Source organism: Dunckerocampus dactyliophorus, chromosome 5 (assembly GCF_027744805.1).
Source record: "Dunckerocampus dactyliophorus isolate RoL2022-P2 chromosome 5, RoL_Ddac_1.1, whole genome shotgun sequence".
In the NCBI taxonomy this organism is placed as follows: Eukaryota; Metazoa; Chordata; class Actinopteri; order Syngnathiformes; family Syngnathidae; genus Dunckerocampus; species Dunckerocampus dactyliophorus.
Window position 1 is genome coordinate 17025107 of NC_072823.1, and position 20451 is coordinate 17045557.

A 20451-nucleotide genomic window follows, 5' to 3' on the forward strand; every position below is an offset into this window, starting at 1 on the left:
CATTTACTCACAATGTGTTGATCACAAAAATGTACATTTTTAATATTAAAGTTTTCTTACATCCGTGGCACTTGAAAAATTGCGCTGTCCACTCCAGTTCCCCCCCCTTCACCCGCATCTAATCCTCCATAGGCGTCCCCCACCAGGCTGGGGGCCGAGAGGACCACTGACCCTGAGACATCACCTAGCCTGTGTCCTGGTCCTGAGGACAACACAAGCAGAAAAAGAGGGTAGTATCTTTCTATCTATCTATCTATCTATCTATCTATCTATCTATCTATCTATCTATCTAGCTGAAGCTTTATGTAGATTTATAACCTTTTTAGTTGGTTTTGGTTGCTGCTTGTTGCATACTAACACTTTTATGCAATAGTGTGTTATAGACTTTGGATGTTGTGAAATTTGTCTGTATTCCGTATGTAGGTCCACAACATTAATCCCCACAATCTAATAAGATCCAATGCAAGAGCTGTATTGTAAAGTGTGCTTAATTGGGTATTACAGTTTTTTTTCAATTGCTAAAACACTAAACCCTATCGTCTGACCCAAATGCGAAATTACCTGAACCCACTGATTGAATCAGACGCTCTTTTAGCAAAACCACAAGCACTTTTCACCCGTTTAGACACAAGTTGCCAACACATTTTCATTGTGATGCACCTGTGTTGCATAATGGTGAGCACAGTTGGCAAAAGTCAAACACAAGTTCAAGAGAGTTTTATTGTCATATGCATAGTAGAACAGGCAGTTATACTATGCAATGAAAATCTTAGTAAAGTAAAGGTGTCACTGTTTGAACACAACAACTCAAAATGTATCACACCTGCGGCTAATGACGGGAGGGAACATATGTAAGCCAGGTCATAGAGCACTGCTTTGTGAGGCGCTACAATGGATAGAAATCTGAGAGGAAGGGTTTGTGTGAGAGGTGGTCAGAGAAGACAGTAATATCTGATGAAAGCAGAGCTACTGTGATTGACCGTGTTCTTGTCCATGGTATGAGCATGAGGGAGGCCGGGCAACTGGTACAACCAAACATCAGCAGAGTCACCGTGTCCACCATAATCCGAAGATTTAGAGAAGAGAACAGGTTTTTTGACATTATAGTATGTAAATGTTGGCAGCTATTACCGAATGACTATAGTGTATACTGTAAGTAAACCTATGTTTCAGTACATCAGTGTGCCAATGTACTGCAGTATTGTAATGGAGGGTTGGGCGAACTGTATGCCATGTATATTTGTGTAACTGCATTTTCTCTTTCTGTAGAATTGAAAGACTGCCACATGGGGGTGGGAGGACACGTATGTTCTCCCCACACCAAGAGACCCTAATATTGTCAATATGGTCCGTGAGAACACCACCATTAAACTGTGTGAAATTCAGTAGAAGATCATTGAGAATCATGTCAATTTTGAGGGTATCAACAGTGTCAGCCTCCCTACTGTTGATCGTGTCCTCAAGCGCAACAGACTGCGCATGAAACAGCTGTACAGAGTGCCCTTTGATCGCAACACAGACGGTCAAAGAGCAGAGGTTCCAGTATGTACAGGTTGGTATACTGTCTATCCAGACTCATTCAATGTTGAGTGCTGTAAGAAGTGATTTACAGTAGTGGCCTAAATCACTTTTTCTGTATCACAGACAAAACGATTTATTTCTCCGGAGTTTTTCAACTGGATGCAATGGAAATACTCCATGAATACATCTACATGGATTAAGCTGGATTTAATCTCTCCAAGAGGAGTAGGAGAGGCCGTAATGCGATTGGCCAACGGGTCATTGTTTGTGTCTCTGGGCAGCATGGTGGCAATGTCACATTTTGTGCTGCTATCAGCAATCATGGGGTTGTCCACCATCATGCCAACCTGGGGACCTACAACACTCACCAGCTCCGTATTTTCCTCTAACATGCGAGATGCTCTGTTAGAGCAGCAGGATGAGCATCCCATCTATGTTGTTGTTGTTTGGGACAATGTGAGTTTTCAGAGCTCTCCAGGTTAGAGTGGTTCAGTATGAACCAAGGTTTTCCTTCCACACCATACTCTCCTTTCCTGAACCTCATTGAAGAATTGTTCTCATCATGACGGTGGAAGGTATATGAATGCCAACCATACACTGGGATAAATCTCCTGCAAGCCATGGAACTAGCCTGTGGTGACATGCTGTAGGTATGGAGGCATGCCAAGCATGGATACGGCATGTCAGGGGCTTTTTCCCCCCTGTTGCCTGGCTAGACAAAATGTGGCCTCTGATGTAAAGTCCTGTGGCCTGACCAGTACAGAGAAATGATGCTGTGGCTGAGTAATGCACTTCACATTTGTATATTTTTGTACTTTACACTTTATTTTTATGTAGGCATACTGCACACAAGTGCTAAATGCACAAGATTTGTTTTGGTACTGTGCAAGTGCTATGTGAAAATGCACACGATTTCTGTTTTTTGTTTTTGTTTTGTTTTTTAACTATGTACAAGTGCTAAATGCATCTTTTTTGCAACATTCATTTAGCCTACAGTGAACAAGCATTTATTTCTGCAGCTTCATGTCCTGAGCATTGCGTTTTCTCTGTAGTGTTCAGTGACTGCTCAGTAGTGTTTCATTTTGCTTAACTCAGGGCACAATTTGACAACGTAGTTCAGTTTTGAGCACAGATTGAACTATTTCGAGGTGAAGTTTGGCTTTGCAAAAAGAAATTTGGGTTTTGTGCTCACAGTTTAGAGAAAAGGAGGGCAACTTACGAGAAATGTGTCTTAGCAATGGACAAACTAATGAAAAATTTATTGTAGTGGTACTGTATGTATCTGTTGGGTGTGGCCCTTTTACTGTTGATCAAAATGGATTCTATTTTTATTTTATTTTTTTATTGTATTCATTAAACTGTTATTTTGATACAGCTCTTGTATTGACTCTTCTGAGAGTGTGCAGATGTACCTATTTTGCAGTCATAGTCAGAACTGCTTGTGCTTCTCTGTTGCAATGTTAAATTAAGCTTGGAAGAGAATCAATAACTTAGTGTTGCATAAATTGTAATAGTTATATGAAATATATGACATGCTACACATGCACAGTGACACATCATTTATGTATTAGTATCCCAGGTACTGACACACTATGATATATGCAAAATTGAGTTATGTTTAGTATTCTTTACAAGTAGTTTTAGGATTATACAGGTGTATTATCTTTCTGATGTTGCCTCACCTTCCCTTGCCACTGCTCTTCTCTCTTTGCTCTCATTGGTGGATTCACAGGTTCACAATGACCTCGCGCTGTCTCTTTGACCGCTTCATTCTCTGCCAATTGTCCCTTTTGCTATGAGGCAGTGGGAGTAATGAAGGGGGGGAGGACTGGGTAGGGTGGGGAGCCTGTCATACCCGTGTTTGTGTGTGTGTGTGTGTGTGTGTGTGTTATTTTTGCGACGTTGCTAATGATTCAGTTGTATGATTCAAACATGCAAACACACTGCAGCAGAAGCCAAGGGAGCTGCTAGGCCATGCTTTAATAATAACAGTCTTAATGTGAACAGAGAAGACACTAGAACAGGGCGACTCAACTGGCGGCCAATGAATTACATCAGACCGGTCCGTGAGTTCAGTTCAAAACCTGGGAGAAACGAGCACTTTTGCAGTAGATTCCTAAAAAATAGCGGAGAACGCTTGAAATTTAGAAGCTCTATGATGAGCACGAGCATAGTGCTTCTGTTTTTATTTGTTCATTCTTCATTTTCTTTATGACTATATATTCATGAGTTACATATTATTAATTATTATAATAATAATACTATAAATCACCGGATTTTCTAGACTATAAGTCGCTACGGAGTACAAGTCGCAATGTGAAAAAATACGCCAAGTAGAGGAAAAAAACATTTAAGAAGCCCTGAACTATAAGTCACATTTATTTGGAAATTTATTTCATAAAATTCAAGAACAAGAAAAGACATTTAATCTAGAAAGGCAAGTTATTCAACTACACTATATCACGCAGAACAACAGACAGTGCTGTAGACAACAGACTTAACAGAGTATGTGACTGATATGTTAACACAACTCAGCCACACAATAGCATAAAGAACATACCTGGGAGGCTGAGTAGGCAAAATTAACATAAAAAGCCAGCAAGTCCAACGAGCAATTTACGGTGAGCAAGTTCACCAAGCTCCCGATCTCATTCCACATCACTGAATCCATAAATTCTTCAACAACATGTGGTTGTCACAAGCCTACAGCGCCCTCTCGTGGCTGTCAACACTGATTTTCACTCTTTGGTTCATGTCGTAAAAAGTGCAATTTATAGTCCAAAAAGTAGGTACTGTATAAAATAAGGTCCTTAGCTTTCTGAAAATGGTCCAAAGAACAATTTAGTTGAATGGCCCTGTCCCCCAAATTAGTAGTTATTAGTTTGTTTATTGTTAATTTTAAGAGTGTGAGAAGCTGCCATCCCAGATTGGTTTCTGCTCTGGAGTCAGGGATCACCACTGGGGTTTTTTCTTGTAGAAACCATATGCTTGGGATCGGCACATGCATACGGTGTGCTTTTTTTTTAATTTAAAGTTTAGTATTTATAACTTAATTTACAGACTTGATCTCCATCAAAGATGGTGAAAAAGCAAATCATATTTATTAATTTGCTATACTCTTATTTTTAAAGGATTAATAAAATTGTGACAACATTAAGTTTATCTTGTTTACATCCTAATGTAATTACCGACTCAAATAAGTAACATAGAGGATGCTAAGGTACTTTAAGGTTCCATCTCAGCATTGCAACATTGCATGCACAGGGAAAAATCAATAGGGGAAGCGTGTGAAAGGTTCGTGCATCAAGGGTAGGGAAGGGATTTACTTGGTTGCAGGCGGGATTGTTGCACGGCAGCCTCGGCAGCAGCAATGGCTATCCCAGCATCCTCCAGGTGGGCCTGAGTGACACTGCTCTTGCTTTGGCTTCGAGACGGCCCATGGGAGCGTAGCTGGCCATCAGAGGAAGACTTGGAGCTACCCGGGCTGCTGTGGGACTTTTCCAGAGGCAACATCTGACAATCTGTTGGAATATTAGCATCAGGGAAGATATTTTAAAAACATTGTTGGTTGTTTGGAACCAAGATAGAGGAATGCTATGTAGATAAAATTGTATTTTTATCTACTTTATATTGTTACACCGCAACTTTGAATGGTTTGTTTAACCCGCTGGGTTGAGCCAGCCCCAATAAGCGTTCTCCTACCTTTGGAGGGATCGGGGAAGATTCCATGGCTTCTGCTCTTGATTACAGAGTTTTTAGGTGAATCATAACTCCTTTCTCCCTGTTCTGGTCCTTGCCCCTGTCCCATACCATGCCCAGGCCCCATCCCTGATAGATGGCCCTGGCCTGGAGCGTGTCCATGACCGTGCCCCTGACCGAATCCAGACGCAGGTGGTCCCTGAGCTCCGTGGTGGGCTCTGCTGTGCTCAATGCTCTCACTTTGTTCCTTAAGTGGCAGCCAGCGAGGGGTGTTATCTAACTGGGCTGTGTTTGACAAGTCAATCAACACCTAGGATGCAAAAAAAAACATGCAGAGTGAGACAGGAAAGAACTGTTAACTTCAATTAAATACAAGTTTTTGACTCTAAAAGCACTCACTTCTCCTAGGAAGTCATTGGATGACGATCTGTCGTAGTCCCACACAGTCACCTCCAAAGTCTTTTTCTTCAGCTGCAATGAAGAGGAAGAGATAGAGTGAAGAATGTATCATCTTTGTGCATTCACTTGTGTGAATAAATTATGTTTGTTGTGCTTGTGTCCTCTGTGGGCCATGCATCGATGAATGCAAACAACATGCAGAAATGCAATAAGCTAGGATGTACAGGAGATTTGCATTAGGTCGATACATGCCTGCATCTGTGAATATACTTGTTATACTGTATGTGTGTGTGTGCATGTGTGTAGAACATGATGAAAGGAGCAGAAGCAGTAGTACTTTAAAGTCTGTGCGGTCTTTGTGAGGAAGCAGCGAGATGTGATTAAACAGAGGAGGTCCCACAGGCGCTGGCTGAAAGTCAGAAATACTATTCAGAGTGCAGACCTTTGCCTCTAACTATGTCATGTTTCCAGACACCAAATAATGTAAAATGTCCACATCTGCCTTCAAATTAATCGTGTAATGGTGTGAAAAAAACAAGAGTTAATACATTTAACAAGGACCCTCCCAATTTTTTGCAAATATCTTCATATTATATTTTCTTGTGCTGGCAGACTGAATGTCATCTGCTATACTGATTGCAAATACAGTCTAAGTTACTAGGACGCACAGTTGTGTTGCACACTTGTGCCACAAGGGGGTGCTCCAAGTTGGTTAGTAGCGGCAGTGGCTCGGGAGGTAGAGCAAAAACCAGAAGGTTCCCTCCACCCAGTCACTGCTGTTGTGTCCCTGGACTAGACACTTCACCCACCTTGCCTCCGGTGCTGCCCACCCTGGTGTATGAATGTCAATGAATGTTTGGTGGTGGTCGGAGAGGTCGTAGGCACGAATTGGCAGCCACGTTTCCATCAGACTACCCCAGGGCAGCTGTGGCTACAGATGTATTCACTAGCACCAGTGTGCGACTGAGGAATGAATGAATAATGCGTTCACTTCATTTTGAAGGGCCTTGGATGCCTTGAAAAGCGCTCTAAGATCGAATCCATTATTATTAGTGGTAAGGGCGTCCACACGCCACAGAGAAGAAGAATAAACTCTCCTGCTGTGCTGTAGACAACAAACATGTGCCTGCTCTTTCCTGTGTTTCAGGTCGGTAAAATGTGCCTTAAAATGAACAAACACAATGTGTACAAATAATATTAATCATATAAGCTGTGTTTGCTATGCACGTGAATCTTTAGAGGTGTTTTGTGTGACGAAACGGTTGCAAATGCTCATAAAAACGTGGACACAAATTCGCTAACAGGCCTATTAGCAGTGTGAAGTAATGATAGTAGTAGTGATGTAATGCCTTTCACTACGCAATTCGTCCCGGAAACGGATCGGTTCTGTGCATGTGCGAAACCAACGTCACCTCCTCCTTTCCAAATAAAAGCACTGTTTGCCACATACAGTATTGTCTAATTGTGTAAACAAAATAAGGGTGTCAGAAAAACATCTTACATCTTCCTTAATCACAAGCACGGGCAGTTTGTTGAAGACTTTGTAGCAATGTGTGCAGAGGCTGACTATTCACTAACCCAAAACGAACACACTCTATGCTGTTAAAGTAAGTGTGAAAGGTAAAAAAAACGGAAATCTAAACAATTAAAATGGAAAATACAGAATTTGGGATAAAATAAAACTGATTTCATAGGGCCCTAGGTACAACCCTCAACACCCACATGTCATGCCATCCGTCTTTGTGTGGACATTTTGACTGGTCCGCACCAAGTAAATGCTACAATGCGCTGCTTTCATCCTAGACACATGTTTGTTTTCTTACCGATATCTGATCATGTTTGGCACTTCATTAGTGATGTGCGATACCACTGATTTTGTTTCCGATCTGATACTGAGTATAAAACTGAGTAAAAGCTGGTATTGGCAATACCGAGCCGATACCGATACTGTGTGCAAATTCACTTAATGTGTCTGGTAAATGTTAAAAAGTAGTGTATTTCATATCATAGCATAATGGATACAGGGCATTTAATTAATTTATTAATTACATACATTTATTAATTTAATGAATTGATAATTAAAGTTGTTTATTTATTTTAAACCCTAAAGCATATTGAGGTAGTGGGGTGATTTACAACATAGCCAAGCTAGTAAATAATAACAGAAAAAACAGGACAAAATCATATAGAGTATGTGAAAATAGTATTGTAAACAATACAAAAAGAAAACAACTAAAATAATAAAACCATTAAAATAAATGATTAATTCGTAAGAACTACTATAAGAATGAAAACTTTTATTCGCAATTCATACATGGCTGCGTTTATTATCGGTCATCGCTGCAACAAACGTTTCAGTTTTACCTCAAATGACTTTAGTATCAAAAATATCTGTGTTTTGATTTGAGAATTGATTTTAGAGCATGAATATTTGGTGTCGGATCTATCGATATTTCAGCATCGATCTGCACATCACTACACTTCTTTACCGGCACTGATATACGTTGCAGCTCTTCCCTCAAACTACTGTGGTGTAATGAACACATGATGCTTCTCCTACTGGATGCATTTCACAAATACAGGTTATAGAAAATGTGTGTGACGCTGAGTGATTCTTGCTGAGAAGTGATAATAGATTAGTGGTACTGATGGAAGACACCTTACTCCCCCTTGGCCTAACCAGCGGTTTAAGTCATGTTCCGCATGACAAGTTGGACTTTAGCTTTTGTTTTTCGTAGTTTTCGCGATGTTTCCTAGTTTTGCGCTTCTTTTGGCTTTCTGTTTTCTGTTTGGCACAATGTGCAAGCTGCTTTGTGATCGCTGGAATGTGCTTGCAGTTGTACCTGTTTGTCATTACTGTTGCAGTCAGCGCTACTGTTTAGGTGGAGCTGCATTACACACGAAGAGCAACCACCTTGCAAACTGCATATTTACAATTCGAATAATTCCACACCGGTGGACATAATGAGCTTGTTGCTCTGTGGCGCACTGTGCAGTTTGATGAGGTCTCAACAATATCATTATCAGCAGAAAAAAAGCATACCAATATGATCTGATATCTAATTTGTATGCCAATATCCGATATTATCGGACATCACTAGTACAAACCTTTGAAAACTGTGTCAGTGTGTCGGTGTCTACCATACCTGTTCCAGATGAATGTTCTTGTAGATGACCGTCTGGTTCCATTCTGGATTCATGGTCTTCTGTGCATACTTGGTCCTCCTCTTGTTGTCAACACTGAAACATTATGATAACATGAGGTCTGCCTGCTTTTATTCAACACATATCAACTGAAAATATGTTTTAATATGACCTTTCCTTTGGAGACAAATGAAAGCAATGACTGGAAACAAACTATAAATGTTGTATAGTCACTTATCACTAATGTACTTCTAATAGAGTCAATGTAAGAGGCATGAAGAGTAAAAGCTATGGTACCAGTGATCACAACACCATGAAATAGAGCACACACACAAACAAAACACCACAAGAAAAGAATGAGAAAAAATGGCTACATTTTACGGGGATAGAAAGGTCAAACACCAACTGAAAGCAAAGATCAGCACCACACTACCTTGCATTCTGGACAACCATGACTTGTCTGAGGGAGTCCAGAAGAGGAAGAGGAGGGCAGATTTTCACAAACAAGAAAGCCGAAAAAAAACAAAAAAACAGTCAGAGAAGCCCAATGAGCTTTAAAGAAATGGCAGTCAGAGGATAGTGAGCTGAGGCAATCAATACTCTCTCCTGGTTTTATCACCAAGAAAAGCATGTAAACAAGCATCATCACATGAGTGCAATCGGCCAATTGGCTACCCTGAATTGCTATGCTGCTCCAGCCATCAATGTCAGACAGGTAGACAACAATGAGCTCTACTACATTGCTTCTGTTGGAGAAAATACGCCTGTAGAGAGGGCTTTATTTGAAACAGATTGTTACACAGAAGGTAATGGCTTTATTGATCCCTGTACTACTGTATTTTCAAGATCTCGAGATAAGGTAGAGTAGATAGAAATATGAGGAACAAGCCATGATGGGGGTAACATTATGTCTTCATAAAACATGTTGAGGAGGTTTAATCAGATAACTCTATTTATATGCACTACCATGGATGACTTTCTTCAATTGATACTATATTGACCCAAATATATAAGATTTTGTGTCCAGAAAATACTTAAAAAAATACTTTATATTTGGGGTTTAGAGATTTATACAAGCATGCTAGCAAGTCGGGCCAAACAACCTCTCCCCAGGCCAATCAGAAGTTTTCGTCATTTCACTCACACACACCGGTGACCTGCAGAGATGCAGCCGCAACACAGAGACCCGCTGGAAAAAAGTATCTTAAAGGCTGTTTGCACGTTAGCAAAGAGGGGTTGTCTTATGTTCAAGTTCGCCTTTTATCTGGGTCAATACAATAATTCTAAGGGTAAAGCACTTCCCATCAGTAAGGTATATGTAATTAAATTCAAACGTCATCGACTGCATCATTCCCAGCCTAAAATGGACAAGAAATGACTGCCTCATATCATCATGTCCTGTCTCATTCTCTCATACAAACATATGAAGTCCATTAGTACATACAGCACAGTCATCAGAACCAAATAGGAGAGGGAGAGAAATCAAGACAAGCACAAAAAAGCTGGAAGGCGGACACAGACCAGACATTACGAGCCGCTCTCAGAGCTCACCCTCTCCCCGGTAGCAGGTAGACCTTGACAAAAGGGTCAGAGTAGCCGTCATTGTCCCTCGGGGCTAAGTTTCGGGCCTGGAGCACATGCACAATCAGGTTTCCCACGTTTCTGTCATAGTTGATCTGCAACTGGGTGGGGAGAAGAGTTGGATAATGATCAAGATGAAACAGTCATGTGTTCTATTGGGTTTCAAAGCCAGCTTTAAAGCAACAAATAATTTTCGTCCACGTTCCCCCAAGTCATGTGAAAGGTAATTTACTTCAGAGCCATATTCCTAAGTAATATGGACATTGTGTTTTACACAGCTGATTTGGTAGTTATGTAGTTAGATATCGGGCACATATTTAGAAATTGTGTGTAAATGCTGAGGTATGCAGTCGGTAAGACAAAAAAGCTAAATATTTGAATCTGTTGATGACTATAACATGGTTAGTACATCACAACAATTCCCATAAAAGCCTGTGATGGTACAATTTGGAGTTGGACTAATGTTTTAGAGGAAAATAGGTCGCTATAGTGGCACCAAAATCACACATATAATGTGAGACCTCTCCATATCTCACAAGACACCATCAGTTTTTTTTTTAGCTTTCAGGGTACCATAAAAGGGTACTGGTTAAATGTGTTAATAACCTCTGAACCAGGCATTTAATATGTGTCCTGGCTGGTCCACCAATGTTACAGACCACTAAACTAAACAATCTGGGGTTGTCAATTTGTCATTCAAATGTTTTTGGTCATTTTGGCCCTGTGTAAGACTCTATTTTGGCATCCCCTTCACTGCTTCCAGGATGTTGCGTTGTTTCTGTCATGCTTGTTGCAAACGCGCAAATTTCCACAACTACCCTGCACATTTTAGTAAATCATCGTCATTTTCGGCAATCTAATTTGCCACAGAGTAGAACTCAAACACGCACGTCAACTGTCCAATCAATAAAATGAGTCCCTGTATCGCGCACTCACATCTTCACTTTCTTGTTTATGTTGACTTGTGTTGATTGTCTCTCGTGGGTTTGGTTGTATCCAGTTCACGTGAGCATTGGGAACGTCACGTTTACGCTACACAGTTCAACATTTCATCCCATTTAATCGCACCGCTTCTCCATGTGTATTACTGTTAATTCATTCATGCCATGTGCTTCACATGATGACACTTACAATAATTCATGGGTTTACATTTTGTCATTAAAATGTTTGTTCACTTCCTGTGTTTAGGTATCACCATGCTTGTCATTACTTTGATCTATTTCAGACTTGGGCAACTGATATGGCATTTGCCACTGACTAATCAGGCCCTTAAATTAATTTTCAATTTGAAAAAAAGAACATTTGATCTCAAAAACAGAGTCCTTATTTATTGACTTTAAAGACAATTGTCTGGAAACATCATCGACAATGAGACTTCAATTTGGGGTGCCATTACAACACAAATCATATGATAAGAACGGAAAAGAAAAAAAAGAGCACCAGGGCTGCCCGTGATGCTGTTGTTGATTGCACAAACCTGAATAATGATTCTCTCGTGCATCAGCAAGAGGAGATATAGCGGTATAGAAATGTGATTTCAGGAACTGAGTATTTTGGCATGTCATCATTGGTCAAGAATTACATTATTATTAAATATTATTATCATTTTCATCAAAATATAATTATTGATTTCAGTTAATGCTTTGCTGAACACCTAAATACCTGAGTACTACACGGATTATCGTTTCAAAATTCCCTTCAGTTTCACTTCCTTTACAAATGCCAGAGATTGTTCTTCTTCCAAAGATAGGAAGATGAAGTTGTAATGAGAAAATTTGTTTTATGGTACGTCAGACATGTTCATGACTTGTAAAAAAAAAAAAAAATGCAGGCATAATTACTGATTTTAGTTAGTGTAATGATGAATACTGGTATATTCTCGTTCCTGCATTGTTTTGTTTTTTAAATAAAGAGTTTCACATTTTGAAACCTTCGGTACAGGTAGCCACAAAAGCACTGCGCAGTTGTTCTGGGAAGAAAACAGTGTTAAAATCTATTGAGTGTTATTAAGCTAGCGTTTAATTCACTACAACAGTCGACAGTGGATTACATGTTGTTGCTTTGAGAAAGTGCATTTTCTACCTGAATTTCTCCAGTAATGGGATGTGATATCTTCATTGCCTCTGTTGGCTAAAAAAAGGAAAAAAGGAGAATGATTATGAGTCAATAGGAAAGCAATAGGAAAATTGCTTTCCTACTATCATAAAGGGATGCATTGTACTTGCTAATGCAAATCAAAGATATCGTATGAGCTGTGCATTTCACAAGAAAAGCCCTGAAGGTTCATCAAATATTTGAGGTACGCTGACATTAATTAAACATATTAAATTTAATGTAGAAATGTAGTTTCATATTGGATACAATGCATTCACTCTGTGCCGCTGCTTAAACTGAGTCTCGTATGGTCCTTGCCCACCTCCACTGAGGGTCAAACACTAAATGACCCCATTTACCTGTTCTATCATAATTGGCCTGTCATTCCCTGATGTACGCCATAATACTGTTTGACCTTCACATGCGACCTCCCTTCGGAAGTGTTGTATGATGTAATGCTAATGGAATCAGAACAGTGGATGGCACCGGCACAGAGCGCCACAGTGCAGTGTTGAACAAGTCAGTACATTCCGTGGTGTCTTGGCTTTAGAAGTGGGGGAGTACCCCCAGCTACAGCAGTCAGCAAGTGATGTCAATATGCACCAAGTATTGTTACGTATATTAAATACAGAGTAGTGATTTAATTGTGAATTATTACTACTATCACAGTGTCCAAAGTCGAACTCCCCAAAAATTGTACAATTTTCGAGTTCCACCAAAGATTTATGACAAAATGTCATAAAGGTCAAACTAAATTGTGAGTTCAAACCCTCATCAAGTGACACAAAAATATGAAGCTTGAACTGTCATCAATGCATGATGTCAAGGGAGAGTCTGACATAAAAGTTCTCAGAAATCACTCACTCACAAGAGCAAAGATACTTTCCGCTGTGTAACAGCAATGACGGGAGCACATGTGAGACACCACATATGGGTGGATGCTGCATTAGGGTGAGCCAATCAGTGCCGAGGATACTGAACAATAACCTCTTCTACTGTATAGTACGTGTACCCAGGCCTTGTATGTTCTTTCATTTAGCAATGTTTATGCTTGAAATGCTTTATTTAGGTCAAGAATACATACAATTTACTTAAATATGCATATTTTTGACTAACAATAGGCTGTAGTCAACTACGAAACAGCAATCGTAAATTCATTAATTCAAGAAAAAGAATGTGATATCGTGACAGAGTGATAACTGAATTGTGATATTGTGAGGGATTACTGGATATACAAAATCTAACCTGTAAACTTTGAAATTACTATACTACTAAACAGGGAGGGAAAGGCTTCTTGAGACGTCATCTGTACTTCTGTGAAGAAGGTGTCGGACGTTTCGCCTCTCGTTTCGACGTGTAGCTCCCTCATACCCAACTACAGGGAGCTACAATTCCCTTTGATCGAGGTGCTAATGGAAGGAGAGGATTAGACCACAATTCCTCCCATTCTTAGTGTAAGGAACCAATTGGAGGAGGGCATTGGCACACCAATCCTGCTCACTCTTACTGTATTTAAGGCCTAGGCTACCAGCACTTGTTAGTTCGCTGACAAAGCTCTTCGGATGAGGAGCGAAACGTCCGACACCTTCTTCACAGAAGTACAGATGACATCTCAAGAAGCCTTTCCCTCGTTGGACAACTCCTGTACGACTGAGAGCCTACACAGACATATACTAAACAGGGTTTCCCCTGTCTCCTTGTGTGCAGTTTGAGACGTCTGTTCACTACTTGCCGCGGGGGAGCACCAGCAAATCAGGAGGGGAGCTTAATGTCAGCTGACTGATGTCATATGACATCTACAAAGTGATGTTTATGAGATCGACCCACACCTTCGTGATCGACCGGTAGCCCGTGGTCGACGTAATGGCCACCCCTGCTCTATACTATTATTTATAATTAGAATTGTCAGCATTGCAATAAGGCACATAAGACCGTAAGAGAAAGTAATGTATTTCACTGGTTTGTAGCCTACTTGAGTTACTTGGGTGCTCCACCAGTTTGTTTTCACATAAAAATGCCACTCTGCATACTGTATATTTGTGTTATTCAAAGATGTAGTAACTTCAAGCATTAAAATTCACTACCTTGTGTCGTTTCTTGTTTATGGCAGGGGATGCAGGCTGGCCGGGGCTCGGCACACCACTGGAAGCTGCAGATCCGGTGCCTGAGTGGAGTAGAGCTGACCGCTCCAATGCCGACAACACTCCCAACCCTCCAGGTCCAACTCCTGTGCCCAACATGCCTGGAGCTTGCTGCTGGGACACCTTCTGTAGCTCTGCAGCCAGCTGCTTAGGATCCACACCAGGAGAACGCTGCCCACCTACTGAAGCCAAACATCCACGATAATGCACATTGTGCTAACAGGTGTCACACGTGCATGCAAATGCATTGTACATACCAGCTTTAAGCTGGACATGGTGCTCCAGGACTTGTGGGTGCTCGGGGTCAGACAGCATATTAAGGTCGCTGAGGGGACATTTGCAGTGGAATATCAACCAGTGAATTTAACAGGAATGAGTTAGAGAGTGGTGTTTGTCAGATGAAGGGGCGTGGAGGAGAAGGTAGTCATGGGTGCACAGTCACCATATTGCATCTAAACATGTAAAGAGTTTCAATGGGACGGGAGGGCTAAATAGTGACAGCTGTGACTTACAGTCTCACACAGAGCTCCGCCTCTGCGCACGCCTGGCCCATGATGCCTTGCACTTCTTCATAGGTCTTTCCCGTCAACGGGATGCCGTTCCACTCTAACACCTGCATGCCTTTTATGTCAAAAGTGAAACAAAGTGTTTCAAATTATATGTTTTATACATGTATGTAAAATAAAAAAGGATGTAAATAAAGTGTAGACTTTCATTTTCATTTAAGAGTTTTCCAAACAACATGTAATTTATCATTTAGGAATCCCTTTGATACAGAGTACCGTAAATGCTCCATTTAACGGCATTATAGTCTCCATATTCCAATAAACACTGCATGGTACAAAAGCAATGGTCTGCATGGTCTCTAATTAGCACCAGGTCAACACTGACAAAACATTGACAGCTGTGGCTGTAGGCAACCTTCTGATTGTAGTAACAACTTTAGATATCAACTCCACGAGATGGCATTAGCAGCATTTATAGTATGCTTTATGTACCTCTGGTTGCGCGACTCAGCTGTTGGTGTGAAATGTATGCGTGCTGCATTTGCCGCACTGTTGTTTACAATGAACTCATCAGTGGTTTTCATTCTAGCTGAGCAGTTTGCGCTTTACCAATATTACAACATTGATTCTGTTGAGGCTGTGTTGTGCCTCCCACCCAATACAGTCCTGCTTAGGGCCCCAATGTGGCCAGGGGCGGCCCTGACTATGACTATAAGCATTAATTTCGAGACACCATGTTAAGACTCTAAACAAGAGGCAATAGGCAAACTTTTATACATCCACTTATATACTGTATCCACGTGGGAAGTTTAATGAACGCAAAAAATGCACAATTTTAAGATGACACGTGTGAGCTCACATTTACAAAAATAAAACCCGTCAAACTCACCAGCTGCTTGGGTTAATGCGTGTCTTTTCAGAAAATGCCCTCGGCTGTCGCTGTACAGAGCTAATACATTTCGTCCTTCCCTGTGCTCTATTTTTGCTTGCACCTGAAGGCATGTTCTGTTGTGCTACGCTTGCATAGTTCCAATTCAGCATGCAGCAGCGGGTAAACATCAGCTCCCTGACCACAGTGCCTGCTCCTGTTACAACTGAGACTTCTAATGATAGCAATACCTCATTTAAGATGCTCTTTGGCTTTTCAAATAGGTGGTGTTAAAACAGGGTGACATCAGGCACAAATTCCTTCCCCCTTTGTAAGAATTACGACTGTAGATTAAAGCTATACATCCTCAAAGAACAACCTTTAACTGTAAGAAGCAGCATAAGCATCTAAGCTCTTGTGTTCGAAAATTGCACCTCAGTATGTTGAGGTGAGAATGCGGTGCCTCTGCTGCATAATGCTTGTTAAATATAGCCCAATGACTAATACCACCCAAGGTAAAGCCTTTTTTTAAAGGATGTGATGTCTTATGAAATAGAAATGACACACCACAGAACATATGCATGTCAAGATTATGACTTTTTGGATAAGTGGCTTTCCCAGCAAACAAATCATGCTACAGATTGTAAGCATTTGATCCAAAAACACTTCTATCATTCACTTCTCACCCTCTGTGACTTTTCCCGTTTGCTCTGCAACTCCACCAGGGATAACTCTGGCAATGTAGGCTCCAATCTCTCCACGGCTCCCTGGAATCTCCTTGCCGCCAACCACTCGTATTCCAAGTCCATTCCCTAAGCAAACACAGCATAATCAGGACTAAACGACGACAACATCCATGTGGACTTGTTGTTCCGTATGTAAGAGGTTGTACCTGACACACTGGAGTCCCTCTGGTCTCTCGTAAGCTTAACACGAGTGTGAGGGAAGACATAAGGGACCAGTTTTATCTGAGGAAGAAGTTATATATGTTAAAAATGTATAGTAGTATTTAGCATTAGTAATAGTAATTATTTTAAAGTAACTGTATCAGGTCTGAGAGAGTCATACACTTTTACTTTTGGTACGGTGCATCAAATAGCAGGTGTTTCTTTGAACTAAGGCATCTCTTTGAGAGAGGTAGAGCTAGACACATTGCTGTGCGCTGACTAGTTGATGGAGATTCAGACAAGACCAATCTTGTCGGAATAATTTGGTTATCGCAGCGTAGAAGAACTTAAAATATTCATTTTGCATCAGGGTTTTTGACTTTTCCTTAAATTTGAACTCTTTAATGTTTTGGAGGAAAAATGTTTTTTGCCCACCGGTAAACGGGCCTGTGTTCAGTCATGCATGCAATTATGCTACGGACCGAAGGATGGTGTCCATACCAACATATGCAAATAAAGAAATTTCAGAAAAATATTCAATTGTAAGTTTAGTGGTTACTTTTAGAAGAGTCTACTTTTTTTGATACACCCTGTATTTGTCTCCCGCCGTATCTCTGCGCACTGTCGCCTCTCCACTCTTACGTATGTGTCGCATCTTCATCCGCGACGGAGCGCTGCGGCCATCTGGTTTACGTGTGTGTTCCACAGCGAAGAAGATTTCAAAAAATCCAAACTATCCTTTTAAGTGGGCAATGCAACGGCCCGTTTTTTAAGGCTTTGTGTTTATATTAAATATATAGTGACGTTCACCATTTGAGAATATATGGTATTTCATATTGTTGTTCATGGCACAGTCATGGCTCTTTCTAATCTAATCAGATTGTTCTGATGTATTTCCTATACTTATGACCACTAGGGGTCATATTGTCCTAGTATCTTGCTATTGCTATGATATACGGTGATACATGACTAAAGTTGTCATACTTAATTGATTTACTTCTTTGGCCTTTAGGCTCAGCAACATCATCTCTCTTAAGTTTTCATTTCACCTGTCTCCTGTCCATGTGTTTGGCTTGAGGGTGTCCTTCTCTTGGTTTATCAAACCAGTCTGTGTCCTCTCTTCTCAGGTGGTAGGCTAGGCAAGAAGGAGCAGCAGTTAAAAGCCAGTCCACCCTTAAAAAAAATAAAATTAAAATCTACTAATCTATTTCAAAAATGGTAAGGATAAAGCAGAGCTCAATTTTTCAATCAAGCTTTGGAAACACAGTTTCCAATATGCATCACAAAGTCTGTTACACATCAGTTTTCTGTATTTGAATGCATGTTTTCTTCTTCTTTACTTACAGTTTGTACACTGTGAAGGGAATAAGGGTTAATACATACATCTATGATTCCTCCACCAGCTTAGTATAAAAACAGAACCTCTTGCAACAGAATTTTAAATACAGTTCTTATGCTCTTGGAATTGAATTGATGTTATAATACAGGTGGTCCTTTGGTTACATACGAGTTGTGTTCCTTGAATGTGATGGAAGTTGAGTTATGGTGTAAATCTGACCTTACACCTAAATTATAATGAAACTAACTCCTAAGCCCCTCACACATAAAATAAACTAATAAAACACTAAAGACAATAATTAAATTAAGTAAGACAAAATAAAAGCCAAAGCACCAGCAACCTTTCCTTCTCAATAATAACACCACTACACTAATACGCTATTACTGTCACTTGCAGAGAATCAAAGACCACGTAGTGATGTGTAGTGTTAAAAAATGTTGTGATTTCCGAGTGTTAGTGAAGGTGACCTGTGCGCGTGCAGAGAAGACATTTGAGTTTGCTGATTAGCTGTTGTTATGGTGTGGTTCGGCCAACAGTTGCCTGTTTTGTTTTTGCAATAAAGAGATTGTTGATAGACCACCTACTCATCATCCTTACAACGTTACAAAGTGTGGCCAATATTGAGTGCATACTGTATGTATAGTTAGCGAGTCTCATGTTTATGGAGCAAAATTACGTTTTTAATTCATGGGAGAGCATACGTAACCACGAAACAACAGAATGACATCAACCGAGGACCACCTGTATTAAATTAAAACAGTAAAATATATTGATAACATCCTACATATCAGCTTTGTTTCGTAATGTTCTGATGGCATAGTTTACATTTCTACTGATTAGAATATGCTGGGGTCTGTCATAAGTGCATGTACAGAAAAGTGTTGTGAGACTTCCATTTGAAACTTGCCTTGTGCCCCGTAGCCCCTGAAATTTTGAGTTTATGTAAATGTATTATCCTGTTATCTCTGCAGCTCAGATTAACAGCCATCTATCGGTGCTTCTCAGAATTAGAGGCAACACTCTCATCTACAGTCAGATCACAGTGGCAATGTCGACTTTGAAGAGCTTTGTCATAAAAAAAAAGATTTGCATTCTAATACCAATCGAAACAGCACATCTTGCAAAAACTACATGAACATGAAAGACCAGAAATGGAGCTGATATGCTTACAAAAACCACTGTGATGTGCAGCCATTCCCTAATGATGCATAGTTTGAGTCACTGCAGCAGATGTGCTATTGTGATGGTTCATTCCCAAATGAATTGGACATGTCAGCAACTAGAGTTGTGCTAAATGGCATGTTACTTTCCACCATTGAGATGCGGGTCATTCCATAATGAGTCCAGTCGGTATGTTGATAAGGTAACTCATAAAGAAGTGAATCATTGAGAAGAAGAATGATATGCGACATGGAGGCTACATGGGAGAATGCTGTCTCACCTTCTATATTCCAGTTTGGGCCTCCAGCTGGGGTACAAAATTGTATATATATGTTTTAAAAGAAGGAATATACTGTATGTTTTGTTTAAAGAAATGCGTGCAGCAAACTACAAAGTCAAGCTACAGGGACTAAGCTGATAGCCTATATGTACAGGGACTGTATGTCAGCACATGCATTAAAAGCGGGAGTCAATGTATGATGCATGCTGGAAAATTACTGCATACAACTAGCCACTAGACACTTAAGGAGAGGCACTATGAAAAATACACAAAATACATTATAGGGAAAAGCTCATCCATCAATCAAAGTGGGCCTTAAGAGTTAGTTCACTAGTTAGTTAAAATACTCTACCGTGTCTGATACTTTCATGAAAGATTCTGGCTTCGTCTCTGTTCAACACCAGCATGGACTCACTGAGTCCTGTAATCAAGGCAGATTGAAACTTATATGTGGCGTAATCACACAAATCATCTTCTCATCAGCTCCAGAAAGCTCCTTCAAAAACAGTCCAGAAGCTCATGTAATGACAACGGGATGAGACACTAGCCATCATCAAGAAACAGTATTTTGGAAAAGAGTACTTCATGTCAAATATGTTAATCTGTTTTACAACTGTTGGTGTGTGAGTTGCCGCTACAATACTAATAAACTGCTGTGTGAAATGGCAATGAGACCTCCTGAAAACAGCAGAACATGCAGAGGACATTGACTTTATTAAGATGGAAACTCAAAATACAGATTGTCAGTGTATGTAAAAAAAAAAAAACATGCAAGGATGCAAAATCAAATGCAGTTATAAAAAAAATTACATCAAGACACACACTTAACCT

At 40.3% G+C, this 20451-nt stretch overlaps 1 protein-coding gene across 8 annotated transcripts in view; it reads right to left on the reverse strand.

The window, feature by feature from the left end:
• Window positions 1–20451, reverse strand: part of pclob (piccolo presynaptic cytomatrix protein b) — a 72157-nt gene that overhangs the window by 10096 nt on the left and 41610 nt on the right. The window contains exons 19-34 of one of the 8 annotated variants that reach the window (XM_054775574.1): window positions 19973–20041; window positions 19621–19647; window positions 17890–17975; window positions 16846–16921; window positions 16640–16765; window positions 15092–15200; window positions 14837–14904; window positions 14523–14758; window positions 12427–12474; window positions 10315–10445; window positions 9197–9223; window positions 8766–8859; window positions 5620–5691; window positions 5224–5530; window positions 4848–5042; window positions 61–202 (exon numbers count right to left, since the gene is read on the reverse strand). In XM_054775574.1, the coding sequence (XP_054631549.1) occupies window positions 61–202; window positions 4848–5042; window positions 5224–5530; window positions 5620–5691; window positions 8766–8859; window positions 9197–9223; window positions 10315–10445; window positions 12427–12474; window positions 14523–14758; window positions 14837–14904; window positions 15092–15200; window positions 16640–16765; window positions 16846–16921; window positions 17890–17975; window positions 19621–19647; window positions 19973–20041 (1813 nt within the window). Of the gene's footprint in view, window positions 1–60; window positions 203–4847; window positions 5043–5223; window positions 5531–5619; window positions 5692–8765; window positions 8860–9196; window positions 9224–10314; window positions 10446–12426; window positions 12475–14522; window positions 14762–14836; window positions 14905–15091; window positions 15201–16639; window positions 16766–16845; window positions 16922–17889; window positions 17976–19620; window positions 19648–19972; window positions 20042–20451 lie in introns of those variants that run through there. The other 7 variants (XM_054775573.1, XM_054775577.1, XM_054775575.1 and 4 more) reach the window with 7 other exon arrangements.